The sequence below is a fragment of the Lissotriton helveticus genome, chromosome 10, assembly GCF_964261635.1.
Source record: "Lissotriton helveticus chromosome 10, aLisHel1.1, whole genome shotgun sequence".
NCBI lineage: Eukaryota > Metazoa > Chordata > Amphibia > Caudata > Salamandridae > Lissotriton > Lissotriton helveticus.
Window position 1 is genome coordinate 1,117,979,055 of NC_136071.1, and position 18,129 is coordinate 1,117,997,183.

Here is an 18,129-nt window from a genome sequence, read left to right on the forward strand (position 1 = left end):
TTTTTGTCATTACTAACTGCTGCAAACTTAAATAAGCATGTGCTTGTTTTGCTTTTCCTTGTCTGTGTGATGTCATTTCTACTATTTTAGGTGCATATGGGTCTCATTGAAAAACGGAGACTGGTAAATATAAACGCTGCTTTATTTGTTTGCAATGGCTAGGTAACATTTTGATTAATCGGGTGGGTTAATTATTTAGTAAACCATGGGGTGGATACAGAAAATACTTTATTTCTTACATTAATACTTTTCTTGTGTTTGTTTTATACTAGAAATCATAAGTTGCCTGCTTTGAGGCCTAGCTATTTGAGCCGCAAAATAAAAGCTGATCTGTAATTCTGCAGAAAGTCACGAGACGCCCATTCTGAATTAAAACGTTTATTGAAGCTGCATTCACAAAGCAAAAACTGATGAGCTGACATCATTCTGTCGGACATGGCCAAGGTCGAAAGTGAACTTTTTGTCAGTCCTTAACTTGGCATCCGCGGAAGTCGTGCTGTAAAACTATGGAAGCTGCGAGGATGACTTAAAACAAAGTTGCAATCGCAGGAAGCCTCTGGCTTCACGTGGAAGAGACAATGGTCTTTGTAAGACATGAATTTGTGGAACTTTTTAAGAATCGGGTGACATGTCACTTGTCACTCTCAACCAATGGGACGTCGAGTAATTCTGAAAACTTTCCTTTGCTAGTTTAGTTAGCGTAGAAAGGTATAAAAAGTCATGCCCTTAGGGTTGGGCTGGCTGCTGCTTTCTGACTTTCCGATGAGGGTGATGTGCTGCTGGACTTTGCGTGGAGCACGTAAGAATCCTCAAAGATCTTTACTTTAATTTCTGTCTATTTAGCTCAGTTAGGGAAATAGGTTTTAGAAATGCTAAACTTTATATAATTTCTTTAAAATTTATTCAATTGCTTAAATTGTGTTTTCTATAATTCTCACTATCATGCTTGCTTTATTGCTAATAAATTTCATTTATAAAACTTTCAACATATATATCATAATTTAGAAAATAAAATCTTACTTTTGACAAACAAGCTGGTCTTGGTTATTTAGAAGTATAGGTTACCTTTAGCTAGATCACGTCGCCTATGGTGGTCGTTTAAATGGTTGGGTTTTATTCTAATGACAATATTCTTTCTGCGAATGTATAAAATGTTTATAGTTTGTAAATAATGTGTATATAGATTTATTCTGACCACCTGATTCAGTAGGCCCAAAATATATCAGGTTCATAAATGGGTCCATGTATAGTATAGAATTTTGTTTATAGGTTATGAAGTTGGGTAGCATAGTTTATGATATATTTTCTATAGCCCGCTGGATCACCAGCACACTTAAAACCGTTTGATAGGACATACCAATTCATTTGCACGTCCATTTTTATTTACAGTTCCGAGACAAAACTGCCGACACATGAATTAACACGTGAGAAAATTTTCATTTACTTTTGCACTTTAGTTCATGTATGCATTTACATTTTGCTAAATCATTTAAGAACTGTGGGATAATTATGTGTTTTTACATGTTTAGTTATGTTTTCTTGCATACTTAAGTTACAATGATTTGAATGATTTTTTTTGGTCTTGCTTCTAGCTATTGTCCCGGATGAAGGGCGGACAGCCCGAAATGCATTGGACATCAATTGTGTTATTTCTATTTTGATATCAATCAATGAACTTATCACTGAACAAGAAATGTTTTGAAAACTAAACTTATGAAAATACAATAAGACTTTATTCGAACAAAACATTGCATGAACTTTTTTTGAAAAAGTGCGAAATTATTATTTTAGAGTGGAGCGCCAGGGGATGCTTTCAATTGCTATTGCAGGCACTTCTTTGTACTCTCCAAACTGGACCACTGTAATTCTCTCCTTTGAAATTTGGAACCCGCTACTTCCAAACCTGCAGATCACCACCTCTTTACGGAATTTCAAAAGAGATGTTATAACTATTCTCTTTCATGTACACTTCTATGAATAGTTCGCCTCATCCCCCAGGTCATGACCCTGATTGCCACGACACTCAGGAGAGCTCAATTTTGTGAATATATATATATTCTGTACTTGTATAACCCTAAATCACTCCACCTTTTCGTACTGTTTAATCTACATTGTATCTGTAATTTGCTATTCTGTAACTCTCACCACAATTACCTGTAAGCAGTTTTATCTACTTCCATACTACTACTCTTATTACTTATTGCCATTTACTTCGCTATTATGTAAAGCGCTCTGTCACCTCTGGGTAAAGTTCGCGCTATATAAAAATGCATAAATAACTAAATGAATAAATAACCAAATAAATAAATAAATGAATAATTAACATATTCACCATTGTACTCTGCACGTCCCCTGCATCTATATAAGCGAGTTCACTTCATTAATCACTATAATAAAACAATCCTAAAATATTTTTTAGGTAAAGTGCTAGCTGATATCCGCATTAACACTGCAGGCTTCCTGAGGGCTAGGATACAGTAGCTATGACCTCACTGTTTCATGGGCCATTTGTGTGCTGCGCACCATAATCTTTCTTCTTCCAGAATACGTGTATTTCTTTTATGTCCATGTTCAGCGTCCTCTTGTTTTACCCATGGGAGTTTCCCTTTTATCTTCTTTCAATGTTGGCGGTCGCCCGTCTTCTGTGTCGGCAGCCCGCTCCGCAGTCCGCGCGAGAGCCACCGTCAGGGAGCGCAGGTGGTGCGCGCGCACAGAGCCCCTCCCGCGCCCTCCCCGGCCTTGGAATGTAAACAAGCGCCTGCGAGTAACGGTTAGCGATGGTTTGCGGCTGCTGACGGCCCCTCACCCCCCGCCCGACCATGGACTTCCAGCAGCTGGCCGACGCGGCGGACGCCTGGTGCTCCGACACCCCCTTCCAGCTTATCGCCGCCGAAGAGACGGAGCGGCGCATGGACTTCTACGCCGACCCAGGGGTCTCCTTCTACGTGTTGTGTCCGGACACCGGCGGCGGGGAGACCTTCGTAAGTGGCCGCATCGCTGACACGCAAGGGGGGGGGGGGGAGTCATAAGGCACAGTGCCGTCTTTAGTAGTACATTTGTAGGGGGATATATTGGTCCACAGATTAAACTGGTGGGACACATTCGGATGTGTGTATATATATATGTATGTTATAATGTTTGAATCCTGTGTGTGTATGTATGTATATATGTATATATATATATATGTTTATTTAATTAAGGCTTCAACACATTTTCAGCTAACGACACTGCTTTGTTATGAAAGGCAGTTGGACAAATCAATGTGCTTGGCTAGAGGCAATGTATTGGTTTTTATCCGTCACCTCTTGCACACCCAGACGCTGTGATGGGGCACAAGTGGAGCGGTACAAAGGGGGGTGGTGATGGACGAAGCATCTGAACTGATCAAACACTCACACCCAGTCAAAAGATCTGGGTTTAATCCATCACCGTTCTTTAGCCCACTCTGCCACCCCAGTTCAGAAATGGCCATATGCAAATCAGTCTGGCCCTGTGCCTCATGGGAACAGTCCAGCCCGAACTGCCAAGCCTTCCCTGGACCACCACTTTGTTCGCCATAAGTTGGCAGGGTATGCTCAGGCGTGAGTCCCTTGCTCACATTGCCACTGGATTCAAGCAAGCCGGGCTGAAGACGGCCGAAATGCCAGAAACCGGTCCTCGAAGCAGGGAAGACATGGCTTGGCAGTTCGGGCTGGACTGTTCCCATGAGGCACAGGGTCAGACTGATTTGCATATGGCCATGTCTGAACTGGGGTGGCAGAGTGGGCTAAAGAACGGTGATGGATTAAACCCAGATCTGTTGACTGGGTGTGAGTGTTTGATTGTTTCAGATGCTCCGTCCATCACCACCCCCTTTTGTACCACTTTGGGGCACAAGTGGAACCAGGACAAATAGGGCTGAAGCACTGTCCCTATAAGGAGAGGGCCTTCTCAGGCCCACGGCCAACCTTTAGCATGGGCAAGCTCCGACTTTTGGAGGGATGTAAAAGTAGCCTGCAGCAGTCTCCCACCAACCTGTCTCTAGCGACAAGTGTAGTAAACATTGTTTTGAAGTCTTGTTTTTCCTATTTTTCTTTTGGTCCCTCACCTTCCCCCATCTCATTCATTTTCTCAACACACTGAATAAAGATAAGTGGGAGGGGCGGCAAATGTAGTTTTAACCAGGGCGCACGATATCCGACAAACGCCAGCTCTTAATTAACCCCAGCCCCCCCACTCTCCGGACACCAATAGGGAACCACCCATCGGGGAAGAGAGAGCATAGGGCATCTAATAGTCTTGGGGAGGTGGGCAAGTTTTTATATAATTAATATCCTAATGGTCAAGGGGATGCGTCTTAAATTGTTGTTTTTGAGTAAGGGCGGCCATGACACATTCTGTATGCCCATCCATGTTGAGTTGTCATTTGTATGGCATCATTGCCACCTAGAGGGTAAGATGTTAATGCAGGATGGTCTTTTGCCATATACTGTGGCGTAATACTCCGTCTTTGCAGGGTGCATTTTATTGTGGTTAGTCTTATGCATTCTTGGATCGCCCCATAGGTGCTCATTTATGGTCTTGTGACGTCCGGATGGGTGTTATAAGCCATGGTGGGTTGTAAGGGATGGGGTCATGGCTCCTTTGTTCATTGTTGTCAGGGAAGGCCCATTAGCTCTACTGTCCTCAGCGAGAAACTCGTGTAATTTCTGCTACCTGGGAGGAAATGGTTTTTTTTGCATGCTAGTTTTGCCACAGGTTATGCCATTTTTGCTAACAGTGCTGCCCTGACATCCCTATACCAGACCAAGGGCGATTTTACATAACATTAAAATCAAGGAAGTTCTTGTATCAGTGATGTCATCACGAAAATTATCTGGTCCTTTACTGCTAGCTGGTAGGATCTCGTATTCTATCATTGGAGAGCCTTGTGTCATCACTGTCATTATTGGAGTTTACTGTTTATCGCTATTATTTGGCACGCCTGTTGTGATAAAATTGCCACCAGGACAGTTTTGCATGCCACTTGTAAAGGTCCTGATTGTTATGCTAAGAGCGAAGTTCTAATTGCACCTTGTGATGCTTCAGAGCACCACTGGACTTGCTGGTACCAGTAAGGTGAAACAATCTGGGAAGCAGGTCAGGTACTTATGATGGGGAACATAACTTTGAATTCATTTTCAAACTGAGGTGGCTGTCCTGAAGGCAACCATGATTTTTCATTGTTAGACTTTTCATTGAGCCTCCACCTAGATTGTTCTTGCTTTAACCCTCAATAATTCAACATAAAGACTGTAGGGGGCTGGTTAATGGGCTTAATGTGGTGCATGAGTACTGTATCCATTTACCTTTGTGCAGTGGAAACAGTCATCTCTCACATATGGGAGATCTTTCAGAGCTATTTAAAAGCCATCCTATTGCCGCAACCCATAATCCTATTTGATTATGAACTTGCTGTTTGTACTGTATTTTTGTGTGATATGCCAAATACCAGTAGTCCTTTAATCAAGCCTCAATGAGACTTAATCATGGAAAAAACAACATTTTCTATCATTTCTAACCTGCTGTTTGGGTAATTTTCACCGAAGGTGGCCTCATGAATGTGACTGAGTTTTATGCAACTGAGGGTATTAGAGGATGTCTACTCTTGCACCATTGAGGTAGCACTTGTTAGTTCATACCAAATTAGAATTTATCAGAAGTGGTTAATGAGGCTTTATTTTGATTTCCATAAGCAAACTTTTTTTCCCCAGCATTAGGATACATATTCATCTTTGCAAAATGATTATTAAAATACAATAGAAGTGGTACACGCCCTTGCATGACCTGAAACAAATCTGTTGACTTTTCAGATTAAGTACCTTTTCCCAGATCTTCAGACCTAGTACTTTGTCAGGTTGAAATAAACCTGTTCAAACACGGTTTATCGGATCTGCCATATATCTGCAGTCTGGGCCCTCTCATGTTGGTCTTAGGTCCCTTTGATTCTGCCCCTTTCTTAAAGGAGGCTTCACGTTTAGCCACTTGTTATTTTTTCACACAAATCCCTGATCTCTCTGGACTTTTGTCACCTTTTGACCAGTTCATCATACTGAATGCTGCTTTGTGGGGGTGAGGCTGAGGTGCATTTAGGCAAAAGGAGGCCGGATACTGATTGATTCCTGGGTTCGTTGGATTTTCCAATTTGACCTATTTGGTGAAGAGTTTCCAGATCTGTGTTGGGCTGCTTTTGTAAAAAGCTGTATTTGTAAGAGATGTGGTTTTCAGTTGGATATTATGTGGAAAGGTAAGCAGAAAATGCCACTGGAGGTGGGGTGATGTGATTGTTGCTTCCAGATCAACTGAGAATTGTTGCTGCAGTGTTTAAAACAATTTTATGTTGAGCCTTTTTCCTGTTGGAACTTGTGGTTATGAAGATGCAGTAGTCTATGGCGGATAGGCGTTAGCCCAGAACCTTTGAGGTAAATACTTAAGGAGCCTTGGGATTTTTTTAAAGTGGTTTGAGTTTATTGTAGACTTTATGACTTGTTCATTTGAGAGTGAAGGACGGATATTGATTGAAGTTAATCCATGGTCATAAACTTGTGAAGATGCAAGTGGGCCAGTAGCATGAAACAGAATAGGGAATGGTTGTGGCAAGCGAGCACCAGTTCATTAGACGCTTGACTCTTACAGGAAAGTATCCATCAGCATCTACGTGAGACTTGTTGTCATGGCATCTTCTGCATTTCATTAATCTTCTATGCATTGAAATCCATCTGTAATTGTAAATTCTCATTGAATGAGATTAGTTTGTTGGGAGAGTGTTGTGATAGTTTATATAAATAAGTTCTTTCAGGTCCATTTAAAGATTGTTTGCTCCAAGGTTTTGGGTGTAATGGAATAGATGAGCTTGCAACGCAAGTGCCAGTGATTTATGTGAAATAATTGTGCTCACATATTCCCTGTCGTATTGGAGAATTTTTCAGGATTACTTAGTAGCAATTCTTGTAGATTAGTCAGGAAGTTAGTAAACCAAGTTGCAGTGATGCAAGTGAATTTTGAGTATTGATTCTGGATGAGAGAGCCTATTTAACCGTAGCATTGCACTGTGATGTTGCTTTGCCGAGATCACTTCCTAGTAAGAAAAGAAATATAAAACCGGAGTGCACTTTGCCTGTATACCCCATGGCATATATGAATTTGTGTACGGTTGAAACTTGAAAAATTTTAATTAAAATATATTTAAAAAAAACGATTTTTCGAGCCCTGTCATAACTGGGCCATTCTTGCCACTCGGCCTCCTCTCTTGCCCTGCCACAAAGACCACCTCTACCTTTTTGTTAACAAAACAGTCACTTTTCAAGACCAGCATTTGCAATGCAATAGGTCTTGCAACATTAAAGTTTGAGTTACTGGCATTGTAAATGACAATGCTTTGCATTATTTTTTTTTTAATTTACAATTGGTATATAAACATTGTTTGTGAGTGGTTAGCTGTTGCCTATGCTAAGCTAAGTTGGCAGTAATATAGAGTGCTAGTCTTGCTTGTTATAAGCATGCTGATTTAAAGCAGGCGGGTTTTCAGCCGGGACACTCTACTGAGGCTGCTATTGTGGCTGTGATGGACGAGCTCAGGAGGGGAGCTGATAACAACATCCCCCAGGCCCTTGTGCTTCTGGATCTGTCGGCTGCTTTCGACACGGTCGATCACGCTCTTTTGATCGACCGTGTCGGCAGCGCCGGCATGCAGGGCATGGCCCTGGAGTGGATCAGATCCTTTTTATTCCATCGCTCCCAGGCTGTTCACCTATCCACCTTTTCAGCCACCCCCGAGAATTTAACCTGTGGGGTCCCCCAAGGGTCTGCTTTATCACCACTTCTATTTAATCTGTATATGCAACCCCTGATTCGATCCCTACATAATGACGCGGCCACCATCCTCAATTACGCTGATGACATTCGAATGGTCTTTAATCTTAATTCCTCATCCACATCCATTGCCGACTTTGTCTACCATGACTTTTATTGGCGAATGGATGTGCCGAAGCCAATTGAAACTGAACCCCAACAAAACAGAGCTGGTCTTAACAGGAGGCTCTCTCAATCCCTGGAACCCCAACTTTTGGCCACCTTCTTGGGGCTCCGCCCCCTCCCCTGCCTACTCCGTAAAGAGCTTAGGGGTTATCATCAGCAAAGGCAGATCAAGGCAGTTACCTCGTCATGTTTTTTCCATTTACGGAGAATTCGAAAAATTTCCAGGTTCTTGACCACTGAGGCCCTTGTATTAGTCATTATGGCATTGGTCACCTCCCGCCTTGACTATGCCAACGTTCTTTACGTTGGCATCCCAGCCTACCAGCTTCGCCAATTACAACTGGTGCAGAATCAAGCGGCGAGACTTGTTTTCCGTCAACCTAAATATCAACACGTCTCCCCCTTGATGAAAAAGCTTCCTTGGCTGCCAGTGGCGAAACGTGGTATCTTTAAACTTGGCTGTACTGTCTTTAAATCATTGACCGGCCATGGCCCTGCCTTCGTAACATCTAGGATTCACCGTTATGTCCCTTCTCGTAAGCTCCGCTCTTTGCACCACAATCTTCTTTCTGTTCCCTCTTTCAAGCGGAAGAAACACGGCGGCCTTGGGTTCTCTTTTTTGGCACCCAAGCTTTGGAACTCTCTTCCTTATGCACTCCGGTCCACCTCCTGTTATACATCCTTCAGGAAACTATTAAAAACTCACCTGTTCCGGCAAGCGTACGATGACTGAACACCTGCACCCTGCTCTTCACCTGTGCTTATCCGTTCTATAGCGCCATGAAACCAGTGGTGTCCGAGCGCTCTATAAATAATTTTTACATTACATTACATTAAAGCGCTCTGATACCTGCGGGTTAAGTTTGCGCTATATAAAAGTGATAACTAATAAATAAATAAACCAGTATTGGCAATGCCAATACGGTCAGCCCTCACGTATTAAGCAGCAGGTGTGCATACACCACATCCCACTAACCTATTTTTGAATGCTTGTGTTCACATGCTTTGGCACATCACAACTAGACCTGTTTTCTTTGCCAATACTTGTCCGAGTCTGTCTGAGGAACAGGTGAACAGGTGATCTAGGGTTGAGGGCAGTGGGGGTGGCGGAAGGCTGGTGTTCTATGGGTCAGCATGGAGGACAGGGAAGAGAGAGCCTCGGGTGAGGCGTTACTGTGATGGTACAGTGTATGTGTTTGTGCTTCTTCATAAGATCAGGGCTTTCAATGTCGTGGGTTAATTTTTATTGTGGATTGATATTGCCTACACCTTATTGGCCTATTTTATTCCTCAGAATTTGATACCCATTGTCGTGGTGTCACCAGGGCTTTAAGTGGAAGCTTTTTCAATATTATATACAAGCCATAGTTCCTGCCTATCTATCTTATGCAACTACAACCTTTGACAAAGCCAAAAGTCCTGACTTGCTGTAGGTATGATATTACTGGTTGTATCTAACTTCTGGATGCAGTGACAGAAACAACAAAACACAAGTCAGGCGGCACACTATGCTAAACACCATATTTTTAGCTTATGTGTTTTAAGCCACGCGCTTAATTACATTGGCCACGCCCCTTTGTAACTTTCTTGTTGCCATGCGAATTCATTTTATTTCAACACAATCGGATTTCGTTCAGTCACAGTCTCATAAAATGTCCTCAATTCGAAGTAATTAACGCCACATTTCAGAATTCCGTTTGATAGATACTGATCACGTGACCTGACTTGGCAATGAGAAGCGCAAGTGATAGCTGACGCGGAGGCGCATTTGACCTTTGCAGCAGACTACTTTGAGTGAAAGGGTATAGTCTTTTGGTTTTTTCCCCTGCCGGTTTTTCGTTTTACTGTTTTTTTTTATTATACAAAGGGGAAGTACGCGTTGTTTAGCCGTGAACTGTTTGCAGTTCAGGCTGCAAGAGGCCAGCGAGGTAGTTATATTGGCTGCAGTCTGTGACCAGGGAAATAAAATGTAAGATTTATTGCATACTTTAATGAGTGCAACCATTGCGCTGTCCCTGGAATATAGGTTCTCTGAATCCAGTTAACCATTTCACTGCTGGATTTGTAACCTATGGAAACCGGGAGCTGTTTGTATAGTCAGCTGCACCAGTCGTGCTCCCTCAATTACTTTCTACAGAAGCAGCTGAAGAGCGGGTACCCCTGCCCATGCAGTGCAGTACAAATTCTAGCCATGCGAGGCGCTGAAAAGTGAGCTTGCCAGATATGAAAAGCCCCGGCCCTGGGGCACAGTTTAAACTCTCGATATCATTCATGTCTGCGATGTGAATTTCGTGCGCTTTCCCTTTAGGCGTTGCCGCCTCTGACAGGCTGTGTTATTTTCAGCACATGGCTCTATTTCATTGAACCTCTGTTACTCCTTGGCAAACTGGCAGCTTTAAGAGGTGTTCTTGTCACTGTGGTGCTGTGTTGCTCCTGTAGATACGGTGGCTGGTTCAGATACACAAACTCTTTGGTGCGAGCTTCGGAAGGGTCTATCGTAGTGGAAATATTAATGGGGGAGTCGGTGTACAGCTTTAAAACACAACACATTGCCACATGCCAGGGAACGGATGACTGCTCGGGAGCAAGAGCTGGACGTGCACCCAGCATTCTCTATGGCGGCGGCGGATTGGGTCGCGCGACGTCACTTGAGCTCTCTACTGTAGAAGCTCACGCGCGCGACACAATCCGAAGGCGCGTGTCGGAATCCGACGCCGCTATAGAGCGAGACCTAAAAAGCATGGCTGTTTATCAGCGCCGCGTGCCTCTCTGCAGACTCCTCCTGCATTCCAGAGAGGCGCGCAACGCGATCCGGTATGCCATGCCATGCTGTGGAGACACGACCTGGCCGCGCGCACAACGTTATCCTATGGGGAAACGCTGAGCGCGGCCAGGCCTTGCCTCCCTTCGTCGTTCTGAGACTGCTGAGACGCCGACTATAGTTCTCTGGCGAGAACGCGCTTTCAGCGCGTTTCTAGCCGAGACCTAAAAAAGGCTGCAGTCCTTTATTATATAAAACCTATTCCTTGATTCTTCCACCCATAGGCAATCAGTCACAGCTTTGCATATTGTTTGACTGAACAAATTATGTATTTAGACAGTTTAGCACCTGTCCGGGGGGAGACCCCAAAAAAGTGAAAGACTTAATCCTGTCACAATTGTCTGTTCCTGGCCAGGAAGACGCGGCTGGGCAACAGGTTCTTCATCCGCCTTGTCGCTGTTTTCTCCCAATGGACCATGCCGTTTGGTATTCCAAGGCTAGCAGGCAACTCTTTTACCCTTCTCTGGGTGCCTTGCTCCTGCTGTTCAGTTTACTCCTACTCCACAAGGCGAGTGATACTGCACCCTGCCTTCACATGCCCTTATACCTGAATTAGGTGCCGTTGGGTTGGCCTGTGCGTTCGTTGCTGCCGAGTATGCGTCCGTGGGCTAGGGCTGATTCATCTGTTCATACAAATGATGCTCAGCTGTTCTCTGCCAGAGCTCGAATAGTGATACCTGGATTTTGCACTCATTTCCTGCCCACCGGACCCCTGTTGGGATTCCGGTGCCATTCTACCCATTCTTGTCTCTCGGTCGTCAGGTGGGGTTACCGTTCTGGGCTTCTTCAGTTGGCAGGGGCACAAAGCCCCTTCTCTTTTTAATTTTTTTTTTTAATTTTTAAATTTACTCCGAACTGCCCTTTCCCACTACCCACCCCTAAAATTACCTTTACCACTACCTAACAATAAAATAACCTCTACCCCCACCCAGTCCCGGGCCTTCGCTAAGCCACTTGGCTGTGTCTCTTACTTCATTAGTCCAGTTCTAGAAAGGTTCTTTAGGCACAGGTGTATTCTTTGTCACCCCTGTAGTCGTGGAGTCTCCTGCATTTCCACTGATCTTTTGGGGGTGACTTCATACAATTGCTGGCCTTAAGAGGGAGTTTGATACATCGATGCAGTTTGTGAGCAAGAGCTTCACACTCTCACTGCCATCAGATAAGGAGTTTGTCTGTCTTTACTGACCTCCTGAGAGGGTAATATAGGGCCTGCCGTCTTTAGGGGTTTTATTAGGTCGAGTCTGGGCAACGCATGCGCTGCTGTTCGAGGCATGCTGTATTTGAGCATGGACTTAAAGCTCCGCCCATATTTTTCATTGACTTGTGTCATTGTCCTTTGTAAATGCTGGCTTATGATTTGGTAATAGGCTTGTTAGTCCCTCCTTTGTACTGCCTTCTCTTCATTTGTAACATCCCATGAGGACTGGCCCTTTTACTTCGGTTGTTACACGGTATGTCTTCTTTAGTCTATTAGCACTATTTTCTTTAATCAGTTTCTACTACTGCAGGCACAACATGCTTTCCTGCAACATTCAGTATGCCATGCGCGACTTTACTTTCCAAGCATTCCGGGACAATGGCGGCCGTTTCTTTGAGCTGAAATAGTTCTCACATTTACAAGAGTTAGAGCTGTTGCCAATGCCTTTTATTTATGTGTTAATTATGAAAACCGATAAAAAAAAGTCATTGTCATTTACAATGCCAATAGCTTAAACTCTCGCGAATGCGAGACCTATTGCATTGCAAATGGATGTATGACGTTACAACGCAGGCTATTACAACGCCTGCCTTTACAACGCGGTTTTTACATCGCAAACCTTTACAACGCATAGCGCTTAGAGGTGCTGGATAGTGGTAAGTTTAATTTTCTATTCCAACTCCAGTCCCCGTGGACACTAGGGAAGGTGTTGGATAGAAAATTAAACTTATTCCCTATCCTAAAGCGCCCCCAGCGCAATGCGTTGTAATGGTTTGCGTTGTAATGACCGCGTTGTAATGGTAGTGCGTTGTAAAAGTTTCGTTGTAAAGGTTGTTCACCATTGCAAATGCTTGTGTTGTTTCTATGGTCGGGAGGCATTTTTGTTTTGGACACTGCAGTTATGAGAGTACCCCGAACGTTCTCATTGATGTGACAGATGCTTCTGCCTTCAGTCTGAGGGTGCAGTGAATGATGGCCAAGGATCGTATCACCAGTGAGGAATACATCCTATTTATTCACACCAACTTTGGACTGCATCAGGCCTTACCTGATTGTTGCTGCAGGCAGCGGGACCACATACCGCCACACAGCCGCTTCCAGCTCGCGGCCGTGGCACCAGGAGAACCACAGCCCCCAGGATGCTCGGCGGTGTCCCCGCCCACTTCCGGGTAGTTTCGCGCCCGGAGGCGCTTAAACACAGGAGGCTTCCTCCGCGTCCCGGACGCGCGCGGGCGCTGCCGGGCTGAGCCCGGGCAGAGGGCGTGCCATCAGGGGCCAGAGGAGGCCAGGCTGGGCCACCCCTCTAAACTGCAGCTATGGGTAAGCATAAATAGTTGGGAAATGAGGGACATGGGGTCAAAGACGCTAAAGTGCCACCAAAGCTGACACTATCATTTCCTCCCTAACGTCAGCAGTGGGGGCCATTAACCAGAAAATTGAAAATGCTGAAAAAGAGCTTGAACTGGAAAGGGCGACTGAAAGCCCGAATAAAACAATCACCCCAGATCCTCTTTCTGTACCCACAGAGGTCCTGTGCGAGCGCATAAACGTTGAGGTGAAAAAAACTTTGGACACTGCGCCTCACATGTCCCTGTTATCGTCTGTAGAGGGGCCTAGCCCTGGTGAACTACTAACCCCGGACAGACCAAAGGCTAAGAAATGTGTTCGCAAAGTTAACCATTTGCAAAATGAACACAACCATGTCATTCTTACAAACTTGAGGGACAAGATGGAGCAATTGTTCAAGTCACGTATAGAACCTCTGCTGGTGGGCATTGCCAAAGATATTGTTGATTCTCTGAACACATGTGTAGCTGGTTTACTTAAAAGGTGTGAAAAATCAACTCTTTTATAAAAGAATATCGTAGCCAAGAACGCCAAGAGCGCCAATCGGCGATTGCCCATTAGATTGTTGAGAATCAAGGTCTAGAGACTATGGAATGGTCAGGGTTTAATGTGCATTCAGGTAGCCCACGACCTCAAGTGTCCCACAAACAACCGTCACCTGTTAAATATTTTGGGTAACATAAGGAATGGCACGGGGAACCCTTTGACACACCCAAGAGTAACACCCACTAAAATGAATACCCACAAGAACCAAGTACTGCAGTCTAACACCACCAATATTGTATCTGAGCCCAGTAGCTTTAGGTTGCACCTTCCGCCAGACGCTGCCCCTTTTGTGGCAGTGCTAACGGGGGTCCCGCCTCTAGAACAAAACGGGAGGGAGTCTACTGAGGATCTCTTAGGTAAATCTAGGGAATGGTGCAGACACTACTCAAGTGGGGAGTGTGACATATCCCCTTCTATCATTATGGCCAGAAGGGTGGGGTGGGTAGGACAAGGACCTAAGACTATCACTGTGGACTGTATTATTGTAAATTTTTTTGGGAGAAATGTTGCTGAAAGATTGTTTTGGGATGGGTCTGATCTTACAAACACCGGTATTAGACCATTACCCCTTGGATACTTTTATCCTTCACAGGGTAGTCAGAAAACATGCCTCCCAGCCCTAAGAACAACAGCAAAAATAGATACTCCCACCCTAGGACCGTGTGATATTGCCAGGTATCCCCTGAGTGGTGTCTCTGCCATCCCACCTCAGCATCCTCCTTATCCTCCCACTGTTTTTCAGGTTCTTGAGGGCACACAGAGTGGGGGCTTAGCTTTGTCAAACCGTTTTTCTCCCCTGCTTCAGCTAGAGGGCTCTGATTGACTATACAACCCACGTAGCATAAAAGACATGATTGCTCCTAACTTATGTCACAAGAATATTTGTAGAATCCTTAGCTGGAATATTCGAAAAGTCAGGCTGAGAACTGGGTGGGTTTTGTTACATGCTATGATATTCTAGCACTACAAGAAACCTGGGACGGATACGTCCACTTCAGCATTCCCGCTAAACCAAGTCTGGCGGGCAGAGCGAAGGGAGGCTTAGCCCTCTTAGTCTCATTGAATATGAAAGGATCCGTAAAACAGTTAGTCAGGTTCTCAAAACTGTTTAGTAGTAGAAATGTCGGTTGCGAATTCCCCCACTGTGTTATTTATTAACTTTTATAATTCACCAGACAGTGTCAGTCTAAATCAGCATCTAGAATCCCTTGGGGAGTTTTTAGACAAGTACAGAGTGTCACATAACAGTTTTGAGGTCATCCTTATGGGTGATTTCAATATCCATCCATGCAGCTTGGAGTGCATCTTGGAAGATAACTGGGGGCCTTCTCATTCGCTGCCCACGCACTTCGAACACACGAAACAAGGCGAGGTTTTGGAGACCCTTCTGGCCTCCTTGAACCTCTACGAATCAGGCTGCTGTGTAGATGGGCCCAGGCCTTTTACATTTAAAGGAAAAGATACAGGAACAGTCATTGATTATATTTGTTTATCTTCTTTTGTTTTGTCTATGGTTTTAGATTATAGGGTAGAAGACTCTGCCTTTAGTGACCATAACCCCGTGATATTAGAGGTTGCAACAGGGGGATTATTGGACTTTAAAGACACACAGGTTTCATGTGCAACGGACCTGTTACCAAAAGATCAGGGCAGGAGATTGAAATGGGCCAAAGTGACCCCGGTCACTTTTTTACAAGATGTCTTGGCCAAGGTTGAAGCGGAGGTGGGCATTTGCCTAGACCATGTTGGCCCTAATACTAGGATAGTTGAGGCATTTAATACTATATGCCAACAAGTGAATACTGATTTAATGGTTAAAACCAAACCAGGTGGGCAAACAGGAAAAAGATGGTTCGATTCAAACTGCTCCAAGGCACATTCTGCTCTTTTAAAAGCATTGAAGGAAACGCCCAGAAATAGAGCACATATAGTAACCCTCAGGAAACAATACAAACAGGCCATTCAGGGTCGTAAAACTCAGATTAAGGAAGAGGCCTGGACCGACCTGCAATCAGAAGTCGTCTTGCGGGACAGTTTCAAATTTTGGGCGGTTATTAATCAGCCCTATTTTTCTGGGGTGGAGAACCAGGGTGCGGAATGTACTATTCCAGATGAGCAGTGGCTTGCCCACTTCGGAAGCATTTATAGCCAGTCAACTCATGGGCCTACACAAGAGATTTTATCTTTCCACCATGTTGGGCTAGTCTTGGCCTTCGGGGAGGAAGACGTAGAAAAAGCAATAAATGAGACACTTAAAAATAAGGCTCCGGGCCCGGACGGGGTTCCTGTGGACCTATATATGTGCGCCCCGAAATTTTGGGCCAGGATTTTGACTAATGTTTTTAATGCCTCAAAAGATAACAACTTTCCTGAGTCTTGGGCAAAGTCCTTCATTATTCCAATTTTTAAAAAAGGTCAAAGGGGTGATCCTGCCTGTTATAGGCCTATTTCCCTAATAGACTCTGCCGTTAAAATCTTGGGCAGAGTCATTCTAGGTAGATTGACAACATGGCTAGAAGGTAGAGGAATCCTGTCTAATGCCCAGTATGACTTCAGGGCGAAAAGGAGCACACTGGATCAATGCTTAAACCTCCAACTGCTTATCAGCAAATATACTACTGCGAGGGAGGTCTCTGTATATGGCCTTTATGGACCTATCCTCAGCATTCGACCTTGTGAATAGGTCGAGGCTGTGGAGGGTCCTTTTGGACATGGGTATTGACCCCCCGCTGGTTAGTTTTTCAGCTGACCTTCATCGTGGCTTACTGGCCTCAGTTAGTCACTCGGGAGGGGAGGTGCACCAGTTATTTTAAGTCGGAGAGGGGGATGCGGCAAGGGTGTATCCTTGCCCCCCTCCTCTTTACATGGCTGGTTTATGTTAAATTGATGCTCACAAATGTGGGGCGACCTGAGCTTTTTTTTTTTTTTCCAGAACGTATTAAAAAAAGAGGATGTCATGGAGATTAAATCTACATTGGTAAACCTGTTCACGGCAGAGCGGGAGGAGACCGAGATGAAAAAAACGTTTGTTAGAAGGAACTATGCACTTATAACTGTTCCGGGTCTTGAACCCTATCTTGTTTTAGTGACTAGACCGTTTCATCGGTTTCTTTTAACCAGGTTCCGTTTTAATCTGATACATTTCATGTTTGGCTCCTATTCTACTTGGGACACTCCAGAAAATGCAAATCCATGTGATTGTGATCATTTTTCCACACAGGATACATTACATTTTACCATGTTTTGTGAACAATATGCACAGATCAGGAAAAAATATTTGTTACCTATTCTGAGGGAGGCGGGCTTCTTACAGGTTAGGCCAGCGCTCCTGTTCTTGCAACTTTTATCTAGTGCACGTGTAACATTTCATGTAGCAAGTTTCCTAGTTGCGGGTGTTCGTATTAATAAGAAGCGTTTTAATTTACGGCACAGCCCTATTACGATTTAATCATGTCAGCGGCGTTGGTGCCTTCTTAATCTTGGAGCTAACTGCCAAACGGAAGTTTTTGAAATGTTTTACTGAACTCATGAGATATGTTCTATCTATATTTATTCCTTACTTTTGTAATTGGATGTACTGTTGCATCGTATTTGCTGTGATTATCTGTATTTTGTGTCTTTTTTTTATTTTTATTAATCGAATAAAAGTGACTGACTTGACTGACTGACTGACACTACAAAAAGCATTACTCGCTCTGCCTAGCCAGTCATGAGACCAAATTGCTTAGTCACACTCCACAAAGTGCTTTCCAGGACCTTGAATTATTTATTGACTAGCTGCAGCCTGTTGTTCCTGTGAAAGACCCAAGAAGCGTATGTATAGCTGCATTGATTTGCTTTCTTTTAACTACATTGCTGTTTAAACTGAAAAAGCAGAGCAGGTTCAGGGAGGAAGGGTGGAGAACGAGGGAATGACTGAAGGCACAATAGTGAAGACATAGAAGGGATCGTTTATAGAATAAACAACACTGCAAAGAAAGACTGTGACTATATCAATCCTTCCATGCGTTTATGCCGAACCCGAAAATGCACAGTGATATACTTACTGACTGTGGACCAGCCTTACCTGCCTATCAGGGTCACTTGCCTGATATGTGACTGATTGTTTGAAAACCTACCTGGGGAAGCAATCTTCTCTCCCACCATTCTTTCCGAGGTCATCATAATGTGACCGACTATACCCCATATCCCCAGGTCTTTCACAGTCACTGTCCTAGCATAT

General features: G+C 44.1%; 1 protein-coding gene across 1 annotated transcript in view; it reads left to right on the forward strand.

Moving 5' to 3' along the window:
- The first annotated feature begins 2,613 nt into the window (after positions 1-2,613).
- The window catches only part of LOC144784834 (maturin), a 94,920-nt gene continuing 79,404 nt past the window's right edge, over positions 2,614-18,129 (forward strand). The window contains exon 1 of the mRNA XM_078663896.1: positions 2,614-2,981. Within this exon, the coding sequence (XP_078520022.1) occupies positions 2,820-2,981 (162 nt within the window). The 5' untranslated portion in view covers positions 2,614-2,819. The remainder of the gene's footprint in view (positions 2,982-18,129) is intronic.